Below are 27,125 nucleotides of genomic sequence, written 5' to 3'. Positions count from 1 at the left end.
AAAAACTCCCATCAAAAAAAAAAAAAACAAAAAAAAAACAGAGAAGCAATCCACAGAGTCGTTTCATATCCCAGGGCTGTTTGTGTTTATGACCACATTTTTTATGTAAATGGTTAAAGAAATCGCCCAGTAAGGCACATAATAAGCTCCGCTGTAAGAAATAAAGACTGTGAAACAGCCGGATTTCACCAGTTAGTCTCATAACATTTGCTCTAGAGTAAAACATAGCCTGTAAACTTCCAGAGTAGAATCGAGTGTACAGATGCTGAACAACCTGCCGTGTGGTGAGGCCCGGAGAGGACTTGTGCACCCTCCACCGGTTCACTGCTGGGAGACTTCGGGGGGTGAGGCCCGGAGAGGACTTGTGCACCCTACACCGGTTCACTGCTGGGAGACTCCGGGGGGGGGGGCGGTGAGGCCCGGAGAGGACTTGTGCACCCTCCACCGGTTCACTGCTGGGAGACTCCGGGGGGTGAGGCCCGGAGAGGACTTGTGCACCCTACACCGGTTCACTGCTGGGAGACTCCGGGGGGGGGGGCGGTGAGGCCCGGAGAGGACTTGTGCACCCTACACCGGTTCACTGCTGGGAGACTCCGGGGGGGGGGGTGAGGCCCGGAGAGGACTTGTGCACCCTACACCGGTTCACTGCTGGGAGACTCCGGGGGGGGGGGGGGTGAGGCCCGGAGAGGACGTGTGCACCCTACACCGGTTCACTGCTGGGAGACTGGGGGGGTGAGCACCTGCACGACGCGTTTTGTCGGAGAAACTTTGTCTCGCCGAGTTTTTTTTTCTTTTGTTCAGTGTCTGTAAGACCAATGAGCTTGTCGACCAATGCCCTTCTAATCTAAACTGCTACTTTCAATCCCGATGGAGGAAACCAAAAAGAGGAGGCGTGGTGTTAAACCGCGGCGGAGCGGGGCTGATGGTCGCTGTCCCGCCCGGCCCAGTGCTGAAACCAAACGCCGGAGCTGCAAAAACAAAAACAAAAACCACAACAACGAAGAGGTGCCGACCCTTCCCCCACCCCACAGGAATTACAGAGACGTTTTTCAAAGTTGTCTTCTTACACTGTAACTATAAAGACTTCCGCCCTCCTGTGTTGACCTGGTAACGTCTGTCATGTCACGTGTGTGGGCGTGTCCAAACCTGAGCAGCAGCAGCATTAAAATGCTTATACATATTTTATATATATATATATATACATATATATATATATATATATAGATCGACTTTGTGAAGTTAGACACTAACACCGGACAAACCAATATTCAGCACTTGTAACCGTTTGTTGGCTGTAACGTTTGCCTTCTGTTGTACAAAACAAAAGGGGGTGTTAAGAATACATCAGAATTGTAATGACATATGAGGCGAATAAAATACTCAACTGCAGTGGTTTTTTCCCCCCATACAGCGCAGATATAAACACCACTAGCTGGGGTTTTACAAAGCTAAGAGTTGAAATCCATTCTTGCGTACGATGAATTGTCTCAACTAAGAAGGTGTCATCTTTGAATAACAATTTTTAAGACTGCCCTTTGGCTCAGGTTAGAGTTGGGGGGAATTTACCAAATACCCCCATTGTAGCCCAAAGACCTTAAACCTACAACCCTGAAGATTTACATGTAAATACACCCGTGAGCCTTTTATAGCTGCTCATTTGAACTGTCACTGCCGGGAAGGACAAATATGGCTGACGTCTCCACCGTGCAGCAGCCAAACGGGGAAGACGGCAGGCACAACAAGTTTGAAGAAGAAACAGTCATTGTGGTTAACATGGTAGACCAAGCTCAGAAGACCTTTATCCACACATACAACACCGAAACTCGGGTTCAACCATGTCTTTTCTTTTAAGTTCTGCTGTGGGGAAGATGCTGACACGACTGCACTGACAATTCCTCTTCATTTCAATGGATTTCTTGAAATCAGACTCGTAAAATACCAACGCAGTAAATTGCCCTTGGTGTCAATAAACTAAAAAAAAAACCCACAAAAACAAAACAATGATCTTCATGGATGTAGATCTAAAGCAAACTGTAGTTGTCTAATCAATATGCTGGAAGTCTATAACAATTATACAGTGAAGCAACAGTAGTAATAGGAAGCAAACACCTGTCCATTAGTGAAATATGTAAGCTTTGTACAGGCGTGACTGAGTCATTTATCAGCCATCGGGCCAATTGTGGACAGTCCACTGAGCAGATGAGCACTGAATGACAACAAATATACTGGTGCACAAGTGCATTTGTCATGTTTTATTGGAAAATAAACAAAAATGGCACAGGAGTATACAAATCTCAAAATGCATAGGCCTATAGCCAGTACAAATACTGCAGTTCCCTCTGTGTAGATTTCTTCTCATTTGCTAGAAAATCATTACATGACAACAAGGGAGGTGCTGGCTGGTATGCAAACATGCTTCAGTAAGAAGAGAGGACCAACTATAATGCACGATTAAAGAGGCAGGGCCCAAGTAGAAGTTATAGTGAGCAACATGCCATTTGATATACTGTGGAAAACTGTGGGTTTTACAATATTTTTGCATACATGGAACATTCTTGTGATGCAACTATAAACGAATATATCAAACATACCTCATAGATAAATACATAACAGGACCATGTTAGTGGCATTTCCTGACAAAATAAATGACAACTCGTCAAACATCTGTACTGTGCTTCAATTACAAGATGAAGACAAACACGAGTCAGGATCACTATTTAACAAGAACAAGGGGCAGTGGGTGATTGATGAGAGAAAAAAAAGAAAGAAAGAAGTGAAGCCCAATGAAACATGTGTGGGGCTTAAAAGGAACCTTCAACAGGTAAAGGAGCTTTGGGTTGTGACGCTGAGTGGAGCCATGCCAGACCAGGCCAAGAAGAGTGCCCACGACTTAGGCTTGTCTGACTTTGGACGGGGTGTAGCTCTTGTCCACAGATTCCTCCTGTAGAAACATATGCAGGCAGCGTTCATTCTGGGCTAGAGGATGACCAGCCACTCTGAAACACATCAGACCACAGATGGGTTTAGCACACTGATTAGCGTCTTTCATGAAGAAAGCACAAGGTCACTGTACACAACACTCCCAAACAAAAACACACCAGTATGCATACCTACAGAAGAATGATGGGAGCATGGAGCAAAAAAAAAAAAAAAAAGTTGGACAAGGTGGGATCCATCCCGATGAATGATAAATCAAGAAGTAGATGTGTGGGAAGGAATCTGAATGTATAAATATTTAAAGTTTGCATGTCCCAGTTAAAAGAGCGCAAAAGAAACGAACTAACAATGGAGCAAAAAGCAAAAGCACTGATAATCTTCAAGGGGCATAGGGTGGAAACAAAAACGAGTTTCTTGCACTCGACTACTTCGGAGTAGATCTACACCACAACATTTCTGGCTTTTAACCCCTCCCATCTACTTCAATTACCAAACAAAAAAATCAGGGAAGCACTGTGCAGGAATTGACAAAATATCAAAATATTCATGAAAATCTCCTGTGTGCATCCTTTTAAAACATTCTGTAAATAAACGAAAACACTCTCATCACTAAAGGACAAGTCCATAAAAAAAAAAGGTTGAAAAGAACCATAGTATGAAATAATCAGTCTGCTCAAGCCCCCCTCCAAAAAAATGAAGTCACTGTAACCCAAGTTCTCATTCTCTCTCTCAATTTTTGGATCTCAGCTCAAAAGTCTGGGAAACCAGGTTTAGATTCTTGTCAATTTTGACATAATTTTCTTTATACAGAACCATAAGTGTTCAGCGTCTGGTCTTTGTGGTGCTGATGCAGAGACAGTCTCCCCCTCCCTCTCCATTCTCACTAGAGGCCTGGGAGTTTGAGGGTTCAGTGTCTTAGCTGTTCCTAGAACTGCACTCTTCTGGACAGAGTACTCAGCTGTTACTCCTCAAATCTGTTGGAGCCACTCTCCCAGTCTCACAGCCCCGAGTGCTCCTATCACCACTGGGACCACTTTTGCCTTCACATTCCACACCCTGTCTTGTTCTTCTTTCAGCCCTTGGTACTTCTCCAGCTTCTCATATTTCTTCTTCTTCATGTTGCCATCAGCTGGGTTAGCCACATTTTCCACCACCACAAGTCTTCAATTCTTTGTCCATCACCACAATGTCCGGTTGACTGGCCTGTATTTGTTTATCTGTCTGGGTCCGAAAGTCCCACTGGATCTTAAGTCCTGTCGTTCTCAACCACCCTATGTGGTGCCTCCCATCTCAACATGGGCACTTTAAGCCTGTATTCGGCGCAGATGTTCCTATACATGATTGCTGCAACTTGGTTGTGCCGCTAATTGCATGCCGTCCCTGCTAGCATCTTACACCCTATAACTAACTATGTGCTGGTCTCAGAGGCACTTTTACATAATCTGCACCTTCGGTCCTGTCTAGTGTGGTAGATCTCTGCTTCTATTGACCGGGTGCCAAGTGCCTGCTCCTGTGATGCTATGATTAGTGCCTTAGTGCTGTCCTTCAGTCCTGCCTTTTCCAGCCATTGGTAGGATTTCCTGATGTCAGGTATGTATTAACTTGAACGACATGTGTACTTTATAATAAGAAAGCTTTTCTTAACTGAATGTGACTAATACATAGCCGACTTGCGGTGCACTAACAATCCACAAGCCCTAACATGGCACACACCAATAGACTGACAGACACAACTCATTTACTTCCTATGTCTAACTCATTACAACACTTACAACACTTCTCCCCCCTTAAGCTAAATTTGCCCTGTGGACAGAAAAACATTTAAAAACAACAGAAGTCTTGTACACCTTCAAACTTGTTAGCATAGGCCCATGAACATAAACAATAACCTGACACATGACACATCTGAAGTAGGTAAGCCACTTATGCAACACATGAACACTCTGACTTAAGTCTCTGTCTTAAAGGGTTAGTCTGTCAGGCGGTTTGTGACTACGCTGAGAGTGGCGTAGTACTACCCCCGGTGTCTCAGCAGACATTGGTAGGGTGTCTCCCAGTGGGCAAGGGGGTGCCTCAGCAGACACTGGTGTGGTGTCTCCCACTGGGCCTGGGTTTGTCAGCACAGGAGTGGGTTGCATGTGTGAGCTTTTGAGTTAATTACTTACTCCCGAAGTCACCACGGCCCCTGGATGTCGCTCCTGTGCTGGGCCTTGTTCTGTCTCCCCTGTATGCCCCCCTGCTGAGGTGTCTGGACGCAGAAGAGTGTTGTGGTGCCGACGGATGTGGTCCGGGTGCACTCTGCCATCCATTAGTTTCACCACAAAAGAGATAGGACCACTCTGCTTTAGAATGACCCCTTGCAGCCAGTGTTGACCACTGCCAAAGTTCCTCACATACACACAGTCCTTTTCCTCAAAATGTCTTTCTCTGGCATGCTTATCGTGCCTCTCCTTTTGTTTCTCCCGTTTCCTCTCCACCCTCGCTTTCACATCTGGATGCATCAAGTCCAGGTGCGACTTTGGCTTCCTGCCCATCAGCATTTCCGCAGGTGTGAGCCCTGTCGTTGTTTGTGGCGTGATGCAGTACTGAAACAGCCAACATGCTTTGGCTTTGTTGCAATGGGCTCCCTTCCCGTTATACGTTTAAGCCCTTCCTTAAATGTCTGCACAGCTTTCTCAGCCAGACCATTTGAGGCAGAATGGAACAGCGCTGTGCAGATGTGGCGGATGCCATTCCTTTCTATGAACTCCCTGAACAACTCACTGGTAAATGTTGCACCACTGTCACTCACCAGTGTGTCAGGAAGTCCAAAAGTTACAAATACTTGACACAGCTTGTCAATCGTCATCAGGGCTGTGATGTTGCTCATCAGGTGTACCGCTAGCCACTTACAATGTGGATCCACAACGACTAGAAACATTTGCCCCATAAAAGGCCCTGCAAAGTCCACATGTAGTCTGGACCATGGGCAGTCAAATCACTCCCATGGATGGATTGGGGTGGGCGGTGCCATTTTTTGGTTTATCCAACACTGGGAACAGGATTTCACCTTGTTTTCTAGATCCTGGTCCATGTTAGGCCACCATGCATATGCCCTGGCTAAGCTTTTCATATGGGAGGCCCCTGGGTGGGCTTCATGGATCTCCTCCATTACTTGTGAATGCCCCTGAGGCAGGACCACCACTGTGGAGCCCCAGAGAACGCAGCCGTTTTGGATGCTCGGTTCATTTTTTCGTTTAGCATAAGGCCCCAGTCCCTCATTCTCTACCACAGGGGGCCAACCATGCATGAGGAATCTTTTCACCTTGGACAGGACTGGGTCCCTCCTCTGTCCACTGTTTGACATTCACAGGAGAAGTTGACAGTCTCTCCAGTAAGCAAACTGTCTCTGGAGGCACCACGGTTTGGGTGGGTGTGTCAGGCAAAGGGAGTCGACTCAGCACGTCTGCGTTTGCATTGTCCTCCCCTGCTCTGTAGACTATAGTGTACTGGTAGGCTGACAACGTGAGGGCCTAGCGCTGTACTCTCGCTGATGCCATGGAAGGAGTACACTTAAGCTCACTAAAAAGGCTCATAAGCAGTTTAGGGTCAGTACATATGGTAAATGCCCGACCGTAGAGGCACTGATGAAAACGTTTAACAGCGAACACAACAGCTAGACCCCCTCCTTGTCTAGCTGGGAGAAGCCCCTCTCAGCTCATGTCAATGTCCGTGACGCAAATCCAATGGGTTTTTCTGACCCGTCCTTCATCACATGCAAAAGTACAGCCCCGACGCCATATGGCGAGGCGTCACAGGAAAGGATGATTTCTTTGTCTGGGTCGAAATGAACCAGCAGCCTCGCTGATTGCAGTAGTGTTTTCACATTGGCAAATGCTGTCTCCTGTGCAGGCCCCCACTCCCAAATGAGAGCCCTTGCGGAGAAGTGAGTACAGGGGCTCCAGCCATTTTGAGAGGTCTGGGAGGAACTTACCATAGTAGTTCACCATGCACAGAAATGACCTGAGCTCAGGCACGTTTTTGGGGCTTGGTGCATCCTTGATGGCCCTGACTTTGTCCTCCACTGGACGCAAACCCTGGGCCGTGATAGTGTGGCCCAGGTACGTCACGCTTGGTGCTTGGAAAATACACTTGCGACGCTTCAAGCGGAACCCTGCCTCTAACAGTCTCTTTAGCACTTGCTGCAGGTTGCTGAGGTGCTCCTCCTCAGTCTCGCCAGTGACCAGGATATCATCCAGATAAACTGCTACATGGGGAATACCCTGCAACAGACTCTCCATTGTCCTTTGGAAAATGGCCGGGGTGGAGGACACTCGAAACACTTGGCAGTTGTACCTAAACAACCCCTTGTGGGTGTTGATTGCAGTGAACTGTTTAGAGCCCTCATCCAACACAAGCTGTTCGTAGGCATGGCTCATGTCTAGTTTTGAAAATTTCTTACCCGCAGCCAGGGTTGCAAACAGGTCCTCCACTCTCAGCAGAGGGTATTCATCTAGTTTGGAGGCCTGGTTGATGGTGAGTTTGTAGTCTCCAAAGATACGTACCGTGTCGCCGCTCCTGAGAACTGGAACAATGGGGGCCACCCAGGCTGAGAACTGGACAGGATGCATGACTCCCACCCTCTGTAGTCTGTCCAGCTCCTCCTCCACTTTGCCTTTCATAGTATAGGCTACTCCTCTGGGCTTGAAAAAGCGGGGGGTAGCCTGAGTATCTATGTGCAGTTTAACTGTAGATCCCCTCAGTGCCCCCAGCTCATCTTTGAAAACCTCAGCATACTTTTGAATGACATTCTCAGTCACCCGTGTGTGTTTAATCTCACCCCAGTTCAGCTTAATTTTCTGGAGCCAGTCCCATTCCAGTAGACTGGGCCCCCTACCCTTTACTACCAGAAGCTGTGCTCTTGCTTCCTGGCTGTCACACTGAGCACAGTGTAGGAGCATTCCTCCTCTTCCTCCTGCTCAGAGTACTCCACATGGTGTGCAGCTGACTGTGGCTTCCTAAAGGTAGCATTACCCTGCCCAGTCTTTGTTTTACCCTTAGCATCCCTACACCTTCTAGCTAAATGTCCTTTTAGATTGCAGTTGACACACTGCCTCCTTGAACTTGCAGTTGCTTGCATAATGTGCCCTTCCACACCTGAAACACTCCACTGCTTGAGACCTATCTGCCTCCCTCCTAACCTGGTGCACTTCTCCTGCCTGTGCACCAGCACATGCTCTCTGAATGTCTTTTGTGTTATTATCAGCCATTTCCATTCCTTGAGCCAATTCCAATGCTCTCTTGAACGTTAACGTGGTCTCCCTTAGTAAACAATGCTGAATCCTGTCGTCATTAATGCCAACTACAAATCTGTCATGGAACATGTCCTCTAACATCAGCCAGTACTCACAATGCTCTGAGAACTGATGTAACTCTGTCACAAACTGGGCTACGGACTGACCTAGCTTCCGGACCAGAGTGTTGAATTTAAACCTTTGGATGATCACTGATGGCCTGGGATTGTGGTGATCCTGAATGAGCTTGACTAGCTCATCAAATGAAAGGTCGCCCGGTTTCTGTGGTGTCGCCAAATTCCTCATCAATTTGTATGTCTTCACACCACACACACTCAGTGGAATTGAGCACTGTTTATCCTCATTGGTAATTCCGTTAGCAGAGGAAAAGTGTCCCAACCTTTCCACATATTCCGTCCAGTCCCCCTTCTCTTCCACAAACTCACTGAGAGTCCCAAATGTAGCCATGGTGCTGTTTCCTCTGTCGGTGTTCTCATACGAACATTAGCTCAGCTAGATAGCAAACAACGATCAGATGTAGTTTTATTTGCTGAAACTTCAGCCTTCTATCTTCTGTTTTATCCTTGTCGCCAAAAATGTAGTACTTGAACGACATGTGTACTTTATAATAATAAAGCTTTACTTAACTGAATTGGACCAATACATAGCCGAATTGTGGTGTACTAACACTCCACGAGCCCTAACATCACACACACAATAGACTGACGGACACAACTAATTTACTTCCTGTGTGACATCCTAAAAGGGTCCGGGACCCCATAAAAGGATAATAATAAAACTAATCCTGTTTAACTCACAACAACACTTACAACAAGGTACATCCCATGGAGGGGCTTGTCCTGCCATGGCTCCACCCTCATCTTCTTTTACCTGCATTACCTTTCTCTCCCAGGTGTTAGACATTCTTGTAGCAGTTCATCTTTGGGTGCCATTGTACTGATGCACTCGCGGATGCTTTGGGTTTCACTCAGGACATTTGCGTTGATACTCATTAGGCCCTGACCGCCCTCTTTCCAGCTGATATACAGTCTCTGGGTGGTGGACTTTGGGTGAAAACCTCTATGCACTGTGAGGAGTTTCCGGGTTTTGATATCCATGGTTTCAAGCTCCTCTCTTGGCCAGCTTACTATACCAGCTGGGTACCTGATGACCAGTATGACGAATATGTTGATGGCTTGGATTTTGTTCTTCCCATTCAGGACTTCACTTCAGGACCTGTCTGACTCTACTGAGGTACTTGGATGTTGCTACCCTCCTTGCTTCCTCCTCATGGTTCCCATGTGACTATGGAACCCCCAGATACTTGTAGCTATCCTTTATGTCTGTTATGTGGCCCGCTGGTAATTCAGCCCATTCAATCCTGATTATTCTCCCTCTTTTTGCCATCATCCACCCACACTTATCCAGTCTGAATGACTTTCCGATGTTATTGCTGTAGATGCTGGTGGTGAATCAATGAGTTGATGTCTCGCTCAGTATTTGTAATGAAGGTTTGCTACATATCAATACGATAGTTTCAGTTAGGCCTCACACATATTACAGTTTAGCTGTCTGTCATTAGGGTTCGCATATGTGATGTTTCGTTCACTCTTCCCTACTAAATTACACCAGTGAGTTGGCATCATGATACAGTAAATATCGGCGTGGCTTAACAGCATAGCACCAATGTGGGCAACTGTATCTTAAACAACTAGTGGCAATGTCTACTCTCGATTTGCTGCACGTACACACACTTGAGAATGGGAAGAGCTCCATAACCAGCTTGAAAGAATATTTGTAAAGTCTTTCTCGAATTCTCCAACTCCTCACGGCAACCCGATAGCCCGTTGTATCACACCTTTGTCATCTGCTCTAATAACAAGGGCGCTGATTGGCTGATCCCCACCACCTTATCAAGTGACAAAACAACTATAATACACAATGAACAAGTCCTTCATCACAGTCTTAGTGTAGATTGAGGTCGTCTATGTATAGGAGGTGGCTGATGGTTACCCCATTCTTCAACCTGTATGTATAAAGACTCTTCTTGATGATCTGGCTGAGGGAGTTCAGCCCTATGCAGAAAACCAGTGAAGCTAAGATTACCACCTTGGTATATGATGCATTTGATGGTCACTTGTGCGATTGCCTTGGAGCTGGCTTCCAATGTTGTTCTCCACATGCCCATGGAATTCTTGATGAAGGCCCGTAGTGTCTTGTTGACTTTATATAGTGCCAAGAATTCAAGGATTCACATGTACAGCATTGAGCCATAAGCTTTCTTTTAGTCAATCTGGGCTGTGCACGGGTTAGTTTGTCTGCTCTTAAGAGTCTTGGGTGACTGCTCCATCTACTAGTAGCTGCTGTTTTGAGCTCTGGTATAGTTTCTAATTCCCTTCTGAGCTCTACTCATGAACTGACAGATATATACCCATTCAGCTTGGTGGATATTATGCCTGACAGGAGTTTCCATGTTGTTTGGAAGTCATATCATTGGTCAGTAACTGGATAGTGTTGTTCCCTTGTTAGGGTCTTTCATGACCAATATTGTCCTGCCTTGTGTTAGCCAGTCAGGGTAGGAGCCTGCTGTTAGCAGCTGGTTCAGCTGTGTTGCAAGGCGTTCATGCAGTGCCGTTACGTTTCTTTATCCAGTAGGTGTGGATTATGTCAGGCCCTAGTGCTGTCCAACTGTTCATGTTTGACACTTGTTGTTGGACATCTGCTACTGCAATTATGACTGGTTCTTGTCCTGGGAGATTGCAGTGGTCTGCTTGCAGGTCTATTAACCACTGAGCACTGGTGATATGTAATGAGTCTCTCTCCCATATACTCTTCCAGTACTGTTCAGTTTCACTCTGGGTAGGTCTTGGCTTACGTTGTTATTACACTGGATTTGGCAGTACACTTCAAATGGTTCTTTGGAGAACAGGGCCTCTATTCTTTCGGCCTCTGCTTCATATATATATATATATATATATATATATATATATATATATATATATATATATATATATATATATATATATATATATATATATATATATATATATATATATTAGGCTCCAGCATCCCTGCGACCGAGAGAAGAGAAGGATAAGTGGTTAAGATAACAGATATCTATCTCTATCTCCATATCTATATATATATATATATATATAGCTGATGTAGTATATATATATAGTAGCATTCCATCAGTTCCAAGTTCTCGGCCCTTGTCCATGAATGCCTTGTTCCAGTAGCCCATTTCTCATCAGATTCCCCTGGTTCCCCAACACCTGATGCGGACCTTATTAACCCACGCGATGTCCGAGCTGGTATGACTATTCGTGTTACTCTCACTCATATATCTGACGTAGTTGGCTTGTATAGCATTAGGAGTCTAAGCCGCGGACTCTTACTAGAGACTTGTCCCAACCGGGGTTTGCACTCTCGATCTCCAGCGGGAAAGCTGCCGTTCTTAGCTACTGAGCTACCCAACTGCTAGTGACAAGACCCAAGATGCAGGCTGTACAAAGATGCCCTGAGACAGTCCAGCACTTAGTAACAGAGTGTAAAATGCTAGCTGGGGAAGCACTGGAAGTCCACAAGTCCAAATGGGAGACACCGCCAAAGATGGTTGAGAATGGCAGAGCTAAGATCCTGTGCAACTTCAAGTTCCAGACTGACAAGCAGGTGCTGGCTAACCAACCAGGCATTGTGGTGGTCGACAAGGAACAGAAGACAGTAGTAGTGATGGATGTAGCAATCTCAAGCAATGGCAACATCAGGAAGAAAGGGCATGAGAAGCGAGAGAAATACCAAGGGCTGAAGGAAGAACTAGATCGGATGTGGAAGGTGAAATTCACAGTAGTTCCAGTGGTAATAGGAGCACAAGGGGCTGTGACCCCCAAACTGAGAGAGTGGCTCCAGCAGATTCCAGGAACAACATCTGAGGTCTCTGTCCAGAAGAGTGCAGTCCTAGGAACAGCCAAGATACTGTGCAGAACCCTCAAATTCCCAGGCCTCTGGTAGAGGAACTGAGCTTGAGGAAGACACACACCACCCGAACATGGGTGAGAGGGAGATATACATACATACATACATACATACTGTGGAACTGATAGTTGATTTTAGAACTGATAGTTGATTTTGTTTAAGAGACAAAAATTCACGATGATGTATAGTGGTTTCAGGGATAACGTTGCTTGTACAAGGCATGGTAACGGTGTTGTGGATTTGGTAAATGCATGGATAACAGACCACAACTCAAACTACAAGTGAATAATCACCACGCCCGTGCCTCTTTCAACTTTTTCAAGGCTTATGCCTTAAATAAGAATAAGAATGCCCAATTAAACAACACAGAAGAGTACAATGTGAGCAAGCCAGTGCACCTGTGATCCTTCAAAACACAATTTGACCTCTCAGAAGAACAGATTTCTTCAATCAGGTAAGCCTGATGACATTGTGCACGTCCATAAAGCTGAGCATTTAATGGATTTAATGGGAAATATTTCATGTGAGGGAAACAACCCTTGGAGGGAATTGCATGTGGAATACATGGCAGTCTTTTCAGGCTAGATTGTCAATTCAACTGACAGAGTCCTCAAGAAATGAAATAACCTGACTCAATAAGCTTTGGTAATTTATTAATAATAATCAATATTATTTGGGGTTTTCAAGATGATTAAACTACGGTATTGAACACTGTTGTGTTGCTTGGCAAAGTCTATATATTTGATACTCCAAAAAAGTTGGTTTTGAGCTCCATTTCTAAAACATTATTATTAGCAGGAAAACATAATTACAAAAGGTAGAGCAAAAAGCTCAGGTAAAAATAAATGGGAGATCCTGACAATATCAAAAACTTGTGATACCGAGTTTTAATTATTTCATGGTATCATAACTTAATTTTATTTGGATTTTTTTTAAATTTCCTGTTCTATGATGAAGTATTTAATTTCAACAGGTGCAGAAGTGATTTTTTTGTGTATTACAATTGCACATGGCACTTGAAATGTATGTATGACATGTATGTGTATTATCTATCTATCTATATATATATATAACTTTGTTAAAAGAAACACTCAATGGTAGGGAAAGTGCTCAACAAATAAGGAGCAAAATAATCCAGTGAGTCAAGTAAATTCTTTATGAAACAATACAAGCCTGTTTCATGCCATTAGCAATCATGACAGCTGATGATTGCTGATGAAGACAGCTGATGATTGCTTATGGCATGAAACAGGCTTGTACCGTCTCAAAGAATTTACTTGACTCACTCGAATATATATAGCTTTTTTTGTTTTTTTTGTTGTTTTTTTTTCGGAAACCGTCAATGGTGTTGATGGAAGTGCTCAATAAATGAGCAGAACATTAAGAATATTTTTTCTTACATCTTACTATACACATATATATATATATATATGTATAGTGTTATTTTTGTTGTAAATTGTACAGTTATGTTTATGCTTTTGATGTAAGTAATATTTGCTATTCGTTTTGCGTAAATACTGTAATGTATATTGTGGTTGTGTCTACTAAAAAAAGTAAAGAAAAAAACTTTGGTAATTTAGGACAGAGTACAGTGGAAGAAAACTTCAGCTCTTGAAGGCGCATGCTTTTTTTCCCAGTGTAACTGGAAGGAGCAAAAATGCCAGCCTGAATGTTTTTATGTGAAGAATGCATTATATCTAATCAAATACTGACAGCACACCTCTTCATCAGTTGTTTTGTAGTGATAATGATGTTTATCATTCCAAAAGATTTCCCCTTTATAGTGATCTCAATCACAGATTAAAGAACACGGCCAGCCAGATCAACTGCTATTAAGTCTAAACAATGACATGATCAACAACAGTTTCATTTATAGGATAGGCACAGAAAAAAAAACCCTCTTAATTACCATCCCAGTCATCTCATCCTAAAAAAAGGAAAAGAGACAAAGTATTTACAGATTTTAATTTTCTCCACTATCTTTGCATACTTAACATTCTCGCAGGTAACACTGACGCATTTGCACATGAAATACAGGTAAAGGCCAAGTCTCTAATCAAAGCAAATAATTACAATCCCATTGTAACTTTTATTGTCTTTCAGCACAAAATGAGGACATGAGATCAAAAATACACAGGGGTGCACACAGCATCTCTCAAAAGAAACATGTGCTGCAATTTGAGCAGCAATTACCATAAATTATACATCAACAATAAAACGAATGTGGGAAAAATTATGTTGAGGGGGTGCACACTTTGTGTCCTCTTTGGATATTCAAGCCTTCCACGAGGTAATTATGAAAAAGTTAAGGAGGGGAATGGGAGAAAGATATAGCCATATCTGTGGGTTCGTATTATTTACAATGTGCAAAGAAGTTAAAAAGTTGACAGTCTACCAACTGCATAAAACGTTTCAATGTTCTTGGAAATTCAAATAGCAGCTGATCAAGACAGAAGATGCACTTGATTAAAATAACAGGAAAAAAAAAAAGGAAATAATGATACCCGCAGACAGTCTTACTTGTTAAGAAACTGTTCCAGACCCTGTCTCCGCTCCTCGATGAATGAGTCATCAAATATCCCATCATCTCCTCGGAACGGTAGCTGCCGGATCAAAGCTTTTCCTGGGAGGGGGGGGACGACCACCTGTGACACACAGACATCAACAGAAAACTTCAAGTTCATGTATCTCGCCAAACATTCTTTTTACTTCTAATTTAGAAAATTCAAGTAGGATTTTATGAACACCAGTCAACCTCGGCATTAAAAAAAAGTTCAGCGTCCGGGTAGCGTAGCAGTCTATTCCGTTGCCTACCAACACGGGGATCGCTGGTTCGAATCCCCGTGTTACTTCCGGCTTGGTCGGGCATCCCTACAGACACAGTTCGCCGTGTCTGCGGGTGGGAAGCCGGATGTGGGTATGTGTCCTGGTCGCTGAACTAGCACCTCCTCTGGTCAGTCAGGGCGCCTGTTCGGGGGGGAGGGGGAACTGGGGGGAATAGCGTGATCCTCCCACGCACTACGTCCCCCTGGCGAAACTCCTCACTGTCAGGTGAAAAGAAGCAGCTGGCGACTCCACATGTATCGGAGGAAGTATGAGGTCTGCAGCCCTCCCCGATTGGCAGAGGGGGTGGGGCAGCAACCAGGACGGCTCAGAGAGCAGGGTGATTGGCCAGGTACAATTGGGGAGAAAAACGAGGGGGGTCCAAAAAAAAAAGTTCAAACTTACAAAACAAAAATATAAAATAAGTTTCCCCAGGTTGGCTGCATAAACTGAAGATGCATTCACAAAGACTCATCAAGGGCAGGATTTTCTAAAGGAAAGATAATCTTTTCCATAAATCTCTGACCATGCCGCATCTCCCACGCTTACAACAGCTTTAACAAAACGAGACTCATGGAGACCAAACATTCCCAGCCAAAATACACCAAAAAAAAAATAAAATCATTTAACATTACTATGAGAGTCATATTCAATTGTGCTCAGGGTGAAGAGACCTCTTCCTGGGAGACAGTGACAGCTGTAAGGAGGGAGGTAACCTCTACTGCAGTTTTGTTTTCATTCATACTTGTGATTCAGGAATTGTGGATTTATGGAATCTATCATTTAAAAGATGACGCAGTCAATGTCCAACCATGAGTGAAAATAAAAATGAGAGACTCCAGGCGGCTGGATCCAGGTGAGCAGTGAATGGGGATGCAATTGATGCTGTTCTTGGATTGGGGCCCTGAGTCTTAAAAGAATAAAACGGACCTAAAACAAAACAACCCAGCTCAATACATGGTATGTGAAGTTCTTCTTCTTCTTTTTTCGGCTTATTCTGTTTCTCAGGGGTCGCCACAGTGGATTTTGGTTTCCATCGATACCCTGTGAGGGCACAGCACCAATGGCGGCCGATGTTAACCCGGGCCTCGACCGATCTGGTATGGTCTTGTCAAGTCACATACCGATTTGGCAAAATTTTACATCGGATGTCTTCCTGACACAACCACTAACCCTATGGACGGGGGTACAGGTAAAGCGCCGGATGCCATCCCAGTATTCATGGACTTGCGCCCATGCCTGTTGCTAAATACATGATATATGAAATTAATACTAAATATATCCACATTAGAATCTGGTTTTGTTTTTTTTTTGCTCAAAACTTGTAAAAAGTTACAGGATATCGAGACACAGATTATGAAATACAATGACACTTTAAGACTAATTTGTGTTGCACATAACCACAGTTTGAATAGCTGTAGCTAGATACATAGAAATGGAGATAAATAGGTTTAATCAAAGGCCAACAAAACAATCTCCCTCTGTGCTCACTGAGGAAGAAATTCCAATTTCACTACCATTAAATTCTATTAAAACACAGATTTAAAAAAACATACAAAAGCAGGCACATTGATTCTGTTAATAGAAAGCTTCTGAAGGTCGGAATCTTCACCCCCAAAATGCACTGCTGATTCAGTCAGTGCGATGTATGGCCTTTGTGTTTAGTCCACCTCTATGGCTCACCTTGCTCTCTCTCTCCAGCTCTGCTCTCAGCCACTCAAAGTCACTGTACCGCCTCCGCACTCGAGACTCCTTCAGCTTGAAGATGGGTAGGTTTGTCTGAGGGGAGACACATGCACATGAAGTGTCAAATGCTGGCATCGAGAGAGGGACAAAATGGTTTCTAATAGTACAAAACAGTACAAAAATACACGGTGGACTTATGGGTAACTGGGCTACCTACATGTTACGCTTCTTCAGAGTTACCTTGCTCTTGTTAAACACATTTGATTTGTCAAAGGCTGAGAGTCGTTATGGCATCACACATTATGAAATTCTACCAGGATTCTTTCAGATGGAGTTTCACCTAACCGGTTGCACTGTATTTTAGTGAGATTAGGAACAACAATGTTTAAAATGGGGTAGTGATAAATGTGGTGCTTAATGACAACCAAAAAGAACACAGCTCATTGGCGAGGGAAACAGCGAATTATAAATTGCACCGCTAGACACCACACAGACAGTTTGACTGCGACAGTAAAATCTCATCAGATATATCTTTTTGTACACGGTAGGCCTAAAATAATAGTCCGAAGGCCTGAGTTATTGTGGTAGCACAAGCGGTATAGAATACTTTGTACACAAATGGTTGGATTTTAATTTCCCAGAAAAGGGCGTCCGGGTGGCGGTCTATTCCGTCGCCTACCAATACGGGGATTGGCGGTTCGAATCCCTGCGTTACCTCCGGCTTGGTCGGGCGTCCCTACAGACACAATTGCTTGTGTCTGCAGGTGGGAAGCTGGATGTGGGTATGTGTCCTGGTCGCTGCAGTAGCGCATCCTCTGGTCGGTTAGGGCGCCTGTTCAGGGGGGGGGCAGCATGATTCGCCCACGCACTACATCCCCCTGGTGAAATTCCTCACTGTCAGGTGCAAAGGAGGGGCTGGCGATTCCACATGTATCAGAGGATACATATGGTAGTCTGCAGCCCTCCCCGGATCAGCAGAGGGGGTGGAGCAGCGACTGGGACGGCTCGGAAGAGTGGGGTAATTGGCCAGGTGCAATTGGGGAGAAAAAAAGGGGGGAAAATCCACAAAAAAAAAAAAGTCAAAAATAAAATGTATTCAAATTACTCTCAGCCATGTTTAGTCAGCACATACTTGTTTTCAGTCAATAACATTTGGCTTGTCTGCATTGAAATTGTCAATAGTTCATTTTTCAGCTTACACACAAATCCCCAATTTTTACGGTGCCAACATAAGGAAATTAAGTATTCTATCAAAACAACATTTTGTTTAGGGATTTGCTTGTCATCTACATCACCCATAATGCAGTCTCTTTTATAAGGATGTACGACAGCCATTTTACGTCAGGAGTCACAGGTAATGAAAGGGGTTAAAGGCCAACGAAAAGGCAGAAGACCGAGTGATATTTCTGCCTGTGTAGTGGGTTTGGGCCTAGCCTTGTGTTACCCACTCTGACTTTCTAAAAAAATAGATAAATATAAAGAAAGAATGAAAGAAAACAAAGAGCCATACAAATCAAATTGAACAGAATAATTGAAATCGGTCCCCAGCTTAAAAAAAAAAAGGTTCTCTTATGGTTTGCTCACCAAGGCCTATGCACTTAAAACCGTTTCGTGTTTTTGTGTGTTTGTCAGTGTGTACATCCATGCACTACTGTGCACATAAACCAAAGTTGCTGTTTACAAGCACTTCAGAATGAATTTCATATTAAAAAGTGGAAATGTTTCGACATTGACAGGGGTACACTGAAGCAAACAGCACATTAGAGCACAATGCCAAACCTCTTCACTGGTCCTGACAGCACATGGCCATCCAAATATACACTGTATACACACACAAGGAGAAAGAACATTTCATTGGCGGGCCACAATCATAGAAGGTCAGAATTCTTGGGAGACGGCCCCACAAGAGCAAAGAGACTGAACGAGCGCGAGCATGCATACGGTGTGAGCAGCACACCGATCGATGAGCAGACAACAGTGGCTGTGTGTGGTAAAAGAGAGGGGAGAGTTAACTGTCAGGCTGAGTAAATGGCTGGGGTGCAGGGTGGAGGGTGGCGGTGGTCAAAGGAAAAAGGGGGAAAAAAGGAAAACAGCAGAGGGGTGTGGGAGCTTCATCTGGTCTGTGGAGGACTAATTGAGCAGGAGGCAGAGCAGAAGTGGTCCATTCGTTCTCATGGTCTCTCCATTTCGCCCTTTTCCCTCTTCAGTTCCCCCCACTCCTCCATAATAAGTCAGATTTTTTTTGCCCTTGAGTCTCCTCTTGAGCTTTTTCAATGTGGACAACACAGGCCTTCATCTCCAATCTTATGAGCTCCGTCTTTAAATTTATTTCCACCCCCACCCTCAACCTCATATATCTGGAGAAAAGCGAGAACTCTGAATTAAATTCAATGATGCACATCAGTGCAACTGATCTGACCTCTCATATATCTCAAGAATTTGTGCTGCTGTCAAAAAGGCATGGATGAATAAGTCTGATTTACATCAGTTCTGTTAACATCCTTTTTTTTTTTTTTAATTTGGGTCACTGAAAATGACTAAGGCCCCCTTTCACATTTGGTCAAAAAATGTCTGGATTTACATCCCTTCTCTGGGGGAGCAGACTGATCATCAAACCAATCCCGCCCAAGACCAAGTCACCGCCACTTCCTCATTCCCTCTGATTTTCCATCTGTCCTTGACAATGCTAGTCTGTCCCTTACCAACCCCTAAATACTCTTTTCACCATTCTCTACCCACCCCCCAACCCCCTTCATCTTTTAAGTTCTCTCCAGGTGAAGTTGTCACTGACCCCCCCCCCCACACACACACACACACCCACACACACATCTAGGTCACAGAAGAAGTGGATTATCTTAGCTTTATTGCCCCAGCGCTCTGGCATTAACTTCTGTCCTCTAACCGTGGGCTGTCCCCGCTGCATCGCGTTACCTCACAGCACGGAGCGCCACAAAGTTAATCCCCCTCCACAACAGATCATCGTTACAGGTAATCTGCCACCGCCGTGACTCTAATCCAATCACAAGAACACAGAAAAAAACAGACACACCCGCAATGGACAAACACACACACATAACCCATACACATGCATGCGCACACAGGTGTTAAGCATACACAGCTGACGCGCCGCTGGGTTAAGAACGCAAATGGAATGGCCCACAGCATTCAGAGCTGGCTCGCACACACGAAGTCTGGGCCGCACCGCTCATGTCTAGACAAAGGAGCTGGCGAAGGGTGGAGATGGGGGCAAGGGGAATTGGGGGGGGGGGGGGGGGGAGTCACCTGCCCTTTCAATCCTCTCTCCCACTCCAACACTGTGATTAAGAGATTGGCATTACAGGACAAGGGGAAGGACCAAAGGGCAGAATTGAAAAGTGAGAGGTCTTTCACACAGGCACACACCCACACACACACACAGACAGTTCACAGAGGCGGTGGTGCGTGGGAGCTCTACAAGTCAAAGATCATGTTTCACTGGCCTCTGTTCTCTTCACGGCTGGTTAGAGGTAAGGACTGGGGGTGTCTTAAGTTACCGGCCCTGGCACTGGCTGGGACACAGGGCTGTCCATGCCCCCCACCCCCCAGTCTTAGCATCAAGGCTAAATGGTGCACTTTGTCCCACTCGCTTTCTGACCAATACCAGAAGTGAGGAGAGCTGAAACAAAAGGTGGGGCAAGCGAGATAATAGCAAACATGAACTGGGGGGGGGGGGTAAATAAGAAGCTCGAGTTAAGCATCTTAAAATCTGTTAGATTTATCAACAGTAGAATCAGCTGTTTTAGATTAACAGTCTTCTTAACAAATAACACAAATAAAGAAAGACTAAGGGCTGGCCCCAAATATCTTGACTATTCGGAGGGTCGTTTGGCAGGTTGGTATTGTTTTCTTTTCTCTTCTGCACAGCCCCGTAAGGAGTTTTTATATACAGCATCTTGATTAACTATCCTGTAACGTAGCCCAATATCTGCATCCTCTTTACAGACTAATCAGTTGGGAAAGTGGAAGACCTGTACGCAGGTGAAATTTCACCCGCCGCCCAGATTCCAACCTTTCATACGTTCGCGCATTAAGAATCTCCGCTGCTGTGTTCGTTATTCTCGTTTTCTTTGTTTCAGTATTCTGCTAGTCCCTTTCAGTGGAATAAAACCAGTTTTCAAAAGGACTCAGGTCTGCAATAGACTCGCTAGCATGATGACAGCCAGGCCCATCTTCAGAATCTTCAGAGGAGAACGAGGTTTCATTTTTGATAGCAAATACTACAATTGCGATGTGCACTTAACATACCTTTTAATCTTACGACATCCTGATCTTATATTGTGCTTTCCTAAAGTACTTCACTCTAATGGAAACAGCGACCAAATGAGGAGGAGAGGCAACACTTTGGCTAAAACGCTTTGTATGGCTGTTGAAATTATGCTATAACTCTCTTCTCATTTTGGGCTATTCTGTTCCCAAAACGTGTAGTAAAAGTTTCATAAATATACATTGCTGTTTGTTGTCACTGTTTTTCGAATCAACGTTGAAATATTAAATGACCATTGTGACTGCATTCAAAGGACTGTCTTGAGCCTTTATTGTATTGGCTAATTAATTCTGAACAACAAATATCTGAATAATCGTTTGGAAAATGGGCCAAATATCCGAAGCTTGAAAAAAAAAAAGTATTTGGGACAGCTCTCGAAAGAATGAATGAATGAACGAACAAGAGAAATGGTAGAATTCTCTAAAAAAGCAGCTAGGGACCAAATTAAGCCAAGTATACAAATCCAAACTAGATGTCTTTGTTATGCTTGCACATGGCAAAATCCCACCCTGCATAGGACGAGCATGTGCATGTGATTCATCATGTGTAGGAGACAATACCATAGACTCATTAAAAATAGGCTGAAAAGAGGCAGACCCTTCAAAACAGCAAGCAAGCGAGAGAGAGAGAGATCACCGCTTCCCTGAGAGAATGGTTCAAGGCCGCCAATGCATTAGCTTTTAGCAGGAAGGATTAAGTCAAGTTTGAGAGTGCACATCCTTCACACCCCCACCATGCCTTCTTGGTACCCCTCCCATATTTACCCCTTTCAGAATAACAGCATAAAAATGGCACCACAATACCCACTCATTGCATCATTGCCCCCCCCCTCAAAAAAAAGGAAAAAAAAGATGGGGAACAAAGGCTTTGGGGTGGTGGGTCTTTCGCTCTCCTCTCTCGCTCTCTGTACACCCTTTCTCACTCACACCCTTTCTCACTCACCCCCTTGCCCATTCACTCACATGCTCACTAACTGGCCCCTGCAGACCGACAGCCTTCCCTCTCTCAGGCCTGCCTAGCTGGCAAAAAGCTGCTTTGTTGCCATAGTATCAACTCCCACTTTTGATACTGTCATTTCAAGTAGGATATGGTAGCCTTGATACAACATGTTCCCCATTTCCATTAAAATAGTTGTCGGAGAGGATGCTGTAGACTTTGGATTACACTTGACTGTGCCTGACAAGCCCCCCCCCCCCATTTTATTAATGACCAAAAGCAGCCCCTTCGACCCCCCCCCCCGACTCACCAAAATGGAAGAGAGAAATAAAAAAAGAAACTATGGGAGTGAAGAGAAGGAGGGGTGAGAGAGAGAGTTATAAAAGTCCTTTTATGTGCACCTATCAACAAATAATGTGGGACGCCAATGTTCGCCCTCCTGAGTGTGCACTATGGAAGAGATGGGAACCCGGCAAAGATAAGAACGTCTGATAATGCTTTTTTACCCCCGTTTGTTTGTCAGGTTCCACACAAATACGGTATGCTGCTACACAGAGAAGATGGGGCGAATTATAGGTCTGAGCATAACAACTCTTGTCCATTTGGAAGAAGAAAAATAAAAATGTGAGCGGACATGGCCACCAATCACACTTGCTTCTCATGGCCTATATTTTAGATTTTAAGCCACAAAAAAGGGTTTCTATGAACTCAGGATTCTCCTTCTTTATTGAGATCCTCCCCTGTGCCAGTCTATACATGTGCTTGTTTAAAAATGAGAAACAAGCTCCTTTTCAGCATGATCTTAGCATTTGGATCCTTCAGAAGATGAACCACGTACGATATCCAAAATTAAATGTAGCTGGTTCGCAAACATGAAATGTAACTGGTTAGTGAATGTGTCATCCCGTATCCATATGATTGCAGAGCACAACCACATACCTTTGCCACCAACTTTATGAATGATCATGCATGAAAAACTCAAACGCAATGCAAAAGCCTAGACTAACTGTAATCCAAACACAAGTAGGGGCATAATGTGAGATTTCAAATTGAAGAATAAGACCTTCTTATTAGCATTTAGAAACAAACTGTGCACCAAGCCTATATAGTCATCACAGATACTGGGGTAACTATTCTATGAACTGGGCAACTGACTGCACACAGCTGGGGCAGAAAGGGGATAAATGGGTAAGGGGATGACGGCTTGCGAGGGGGTGGCTTTTTGCCCTGCTATGGGTTGGGGGTGGTGTGCGTGTATGTATGTGTATGTGTGTGTGTGTGTGTGGATGAGGCGCAAGCTCTCCAGCTTTCCCACCCCCTGGCCTGGTTCATTCTTCTCCCCTCTCAATGAGAGGATTAGGCAGACTCTCTCCCTACGGACGTAAGTGCTCTCTCTCGATTTGGGATGGAATAGCGGGGCAGCAGTGAGAACAAGGGAGAAGGGAGAACGGGGGCGGGGGGTGATACCAGAAATTGTACGGCATAATTGAAGAATATAAACCTAACTGATTCCCGACATCATCAACCAAAATAGAAGCAAAGTCTACTTTACACCTTCCAGGCCTCAATATCATGCTTAATGCTCTCTACATGCCTGGGTTGGAGTAGAACGCTCCGAAAGAGAGAAGAAAGGAGTAGAGAAGCAAAGCAAAGTTGACACCACATTTGTTGAGAAGTGAGAGATGCTCCTCTTCTTCTGTGCTCTTATGCAAAGCAGGGTCACGGAGAGCTACGAGGCACACAATAATGCTGATTACACGCATATGCTAATTATTACACGCTAATCAAGTACAGTAGCCAAATATTCAGTGCTGAGGCCTGGAGACGGCTTCTCTATCCTCTACGGCATCTTTATGATAAAGGGAAACTATAAATACTGTGGCGAGCCTGCCAATTTAGACACACCAGGCTACTAACCACAGGGGTGTCTATCAACACAAATGACAACCAAAGAACAGACAAGACAATCAAGAGTGGGCTGATGGCCTCATAACAATTTAAGAGTATGTAAAACCTACGCATTAGAAGAATTCATACAATATAGATCTGAAATGAAGCACAAGGACAGGTTGAACATGTGCTGATGAGGGCTGCTGTCAAAAAAACGTCAATTTGTCCTGGTATAAAAAAAACAACATTAAAACCAAGTGCAAGATATACACTACCGTTCAAAAGTTTGGGATCACCCAAACAATTTTGTGTTTTCCATGAAAAGTCACACTTATTCACCACCATATGTTGTGAAATGAATAGAAAATAGAGTCAAGACATTGACAAGGTTAGAAATAATGATTTGTATTTGAAATAAGATTTTTTTTACATCAAACTTTGCTTTCGTCAAAGAATCCTCCATTTGCAGCAATTACAGCATTGCAGACCTTTGGCATTCTAGCTGTTAATTTGTTGAGGTAATCTGGAGAAATTGCACCCCACGCTTCCAGAAGCAGCTCCCACAAGTTGGATTGGTTGGATGGGCACTTCTTTGAGCAGATTGAGTTTCTGGAGCATCACATTTGTGGGGTCAATTAAACGCTCAAAATGGCCAGAAAAAGAGAACTTTCATCTGAAACTCGACAGTCTATTCTTGTTCTTAGAAATGAAGGCTATTCCATGCGAGAAATTGCTAAGAAATTGAAGATTTCCTACACCGGTGTGTACTACTCCCTTCAGAGGACAGCACAAACAGGCTCTAACCAGAGTAGAAAAAGAAGTGGGAGGCCGCGTTGCACAACTGAGCAAGAAGATAAGTACATTAGAGTCTCTAGTTTGAGAAACAGACGCCTCACAGGTCCCCAACTGGCATCTTCATTAAATAGTACCTGTTAGAGCCTGTTTGTGCTGTCCTCTGAAGGGAGTAGTACACACCGGTGTAGGAAATCTTCAATTTCTTAGCAATTTCTCGCATGGAATAGCCTTCATTTCTAAGAACAAGAATAGACTGTCGAGTTTCAGATGAAAGCTCTCTTTTTCTGGCCATTTTGAGCGTTTAATTGACCCCACAAATGTGATGCTCCAGAAACTCAATCTGCTCAAAGAAGTGCCCATCCAACCAATCCAACTTGTGGGAGCTGCTTCTGGAAGCGTGGGGTGCAATTTCTCCAGATTACCTCAACAAATTAACAGCTAGAATGCCAAAGGTCTGCAATGCTGTAATTGCTGCAAATGGAGGATTCTTTGACGAAAGCAAAGTTTGATGTAAAAAAAATCTTATTTCAAATACAAATCATTATTTCTAACCTTGTCAATGTCTTGACTCTATTTTCTATTCATTTCACAACATATGGTGGTGAATAAGTGTGACTTTTCATGGAAAACACAAAATTGTTTGGGTGATCCCAAACTTTTGAACGGTAGTGTATAGTCAGACCTTTTTTTATTGGTGACTTGTTGCCTCTTGCCATTGGATGTTTTTTTCTATCAAACACGCAATATTTCTTAAGATATATTTAGTTTTTGGGGGTTCAGCACTGAAATTATATTGACGCACTTTTTTCCCCTGAACCACAGAAATAACTCAACTTTGTGTGAGCTAATTGAAGTCTTTCATAAAAAATTAGCTCAAAGGAAACATCTTGTTGGGCCTATATATCAAGTTACAGACATTTATACTTGACTAGTCAACAAAAACAAAATTCTAAGTAGAAACATATGACTGAAAATGAGATAAATTATCATTTAAAATGAAGCCTGATGTAATTACTTGCCCTTTGGCTGTTTGCAAGCCCATTGGAGTTAGATCACTGTCAACAAGAGGTCTGCACTGTTTTGATAAATGATTCACCATTGATCGTTAAAATGTTACCAGCAAGATTATACAGGAGGTGGGAAGTGTATTGGAATAACCAGATCGCATGGACAGTATTCTAATATTCTGTATTTGTCATAGAAAGGCCAAATTACTGTCAATCTACTATAACTAACAATCCAACAAATTCCTTCATATCAATAATAAAGGTTCTTTATCAGTTTCTCTAATTGTTTTTAATGAATGAGAGGACAGGCCTACGCCTTCATCTGCAGACCAGAAGGAAGGAAATATGGCAGGGGGTGGGCTGCAGAGGATCATTGAGCATGCTATATCCTGTCTTCTGAACCAGTAAACAAGAACCATTTTGTTCCTTCCAACTAACCATTGTTGGAGCACATCTCTATGAATGGCCAATAATTCGTTGAGTTTATCCAGTGAATAGACAATCACATTAGCAATAACAACATATATTTGAAGCCACAAGCCAGCCATAAACCAGATTAGTGATTGCAGGTACGGAATGAGAGCACTGGGTCATATGCCTCAAGCTCTTTTCAGGTTATATGTGGAGTGTGACAAATACCACTATCTATCCTTTGCGTTCACCAACTGGGGTGGGGCTGCAATTTATCTAACTGTTACAGGAGTACACACTGATACTTAACTGCGCGACAAACAGCCAAAATGTTACTTTGGAGGAATTTATAACGGTATTACGTTACTTGTGTAAATTCATGCTTCCAGTAGAAAACCAATGATATATGCAGTTACCTTATTACAAGCACACACACAGCTATCCGTACTGACTGTAACGTGACTGGCGTTTCTTTTGTTGACATAATCATTCAGTGTCACAGTATCAGTGATATCAGTTATCATTTAGTGTAGCCAACCATTTGGGGTTTAATCAAACGCTCCTGCCAAAATAGCTCAACGGCTAGCGCTAGTTAAATCAAATGTCCCGATTTGATAGCGTTAGTTAGGTAGCAACAGTCAGGTAGAAGGATACCCCCCCCCGATTATCCACTCACACAAAACCCTGTTCCGTTCTAACGCCGTGGATGTCAGTCCACTTTCTGATTCAGAAAGGTTTTATTTTGCTCGGGAAAGCAAAGACTGCGTCCATCCATGCAGCTAGCTAGCTAGCTAAGCGAGCGAGAAAGTTAACGCTAGCCAATTCCCACCTAGCTACGTCGCTCTGATCCGGCTAGCGTTAGCAGGCTAACTTCCAGCTGCGTTTCCTCGACCACTCACCTTCAGCCTGATCTCGTACGTGGTAAACCTGCCCCTGCCGACCCCCACCGTCTCGGGGTTGCTCACGTCAATCTCTAGAAAATTACTTGGGGGCCCGTACGCGTCGTTTAAGGTCTGAGGCTTGGTGTATAGCCTCCGTGTATCTGCTATGGTGTCGGCCATTTCTCCCCCCCGCCGCTAGAGCACTGAC

The 27,125-nt window shown here is 44.0% G+C and overlaps 1 protein-coding gene across 2 annotated transcripts; it reads right to left on the bottom strand.

Moving 5' to 3' along the window:
- Positions 1-2,223: 2,223 nt before the first annotated feature.
- snx3 (sorting nexin 3) lies at positions 2,224-27,125 on the bottom strand. Of its 2 annotated transcripts, none has more exons than XM_056294631.1 (4): positions 26,936-27,125; positions 16,692-16,787; positions 14,706-14,830; positions 2,224-2,996 (listed from the first exon to the last, which is right to left on the bottom strand). In XM_056294631.1, the coding sequence occupies exons 1-4, from the start codon at positions 27,095-27,097 to the stop codon at positions 2,891-2,893; spliced, it is 489 nt and encodes a 162-aa protein (XP_056150606.1). In that variant the 5' UTR covers positions 27,098-27,125; the 3' UTR covers positions 2,224-2,890. The 2 variants fall into 2 exon arrangements, with proteins under 2 accessions (XP_056150606.1, XP_056150605.1); XM_056294630.1 differs by having other exon boundaries at positions 2,224-2,941.

The sequence above is a fragment of the Lampris incognitus genome, chromosome 15 (assembly GCF_029633865.1).
Source record: "Lampris incognitus isolate fLamInc1 chromosome 15, fLamInc1.hap2, whole genome shotgun sequence".
NCBI classification, from domain to species: Eukaryota; Metazoa; Chordata; class Actinopteri; order Lampriformes; family Lampridae; genus Lampris; species Lampris incognitus.
The sequence above is the reverse complement of the archived record's forward strand: the minus strand, read 5'-3'. Positions and strand labels throughout refer to the sequence as shown.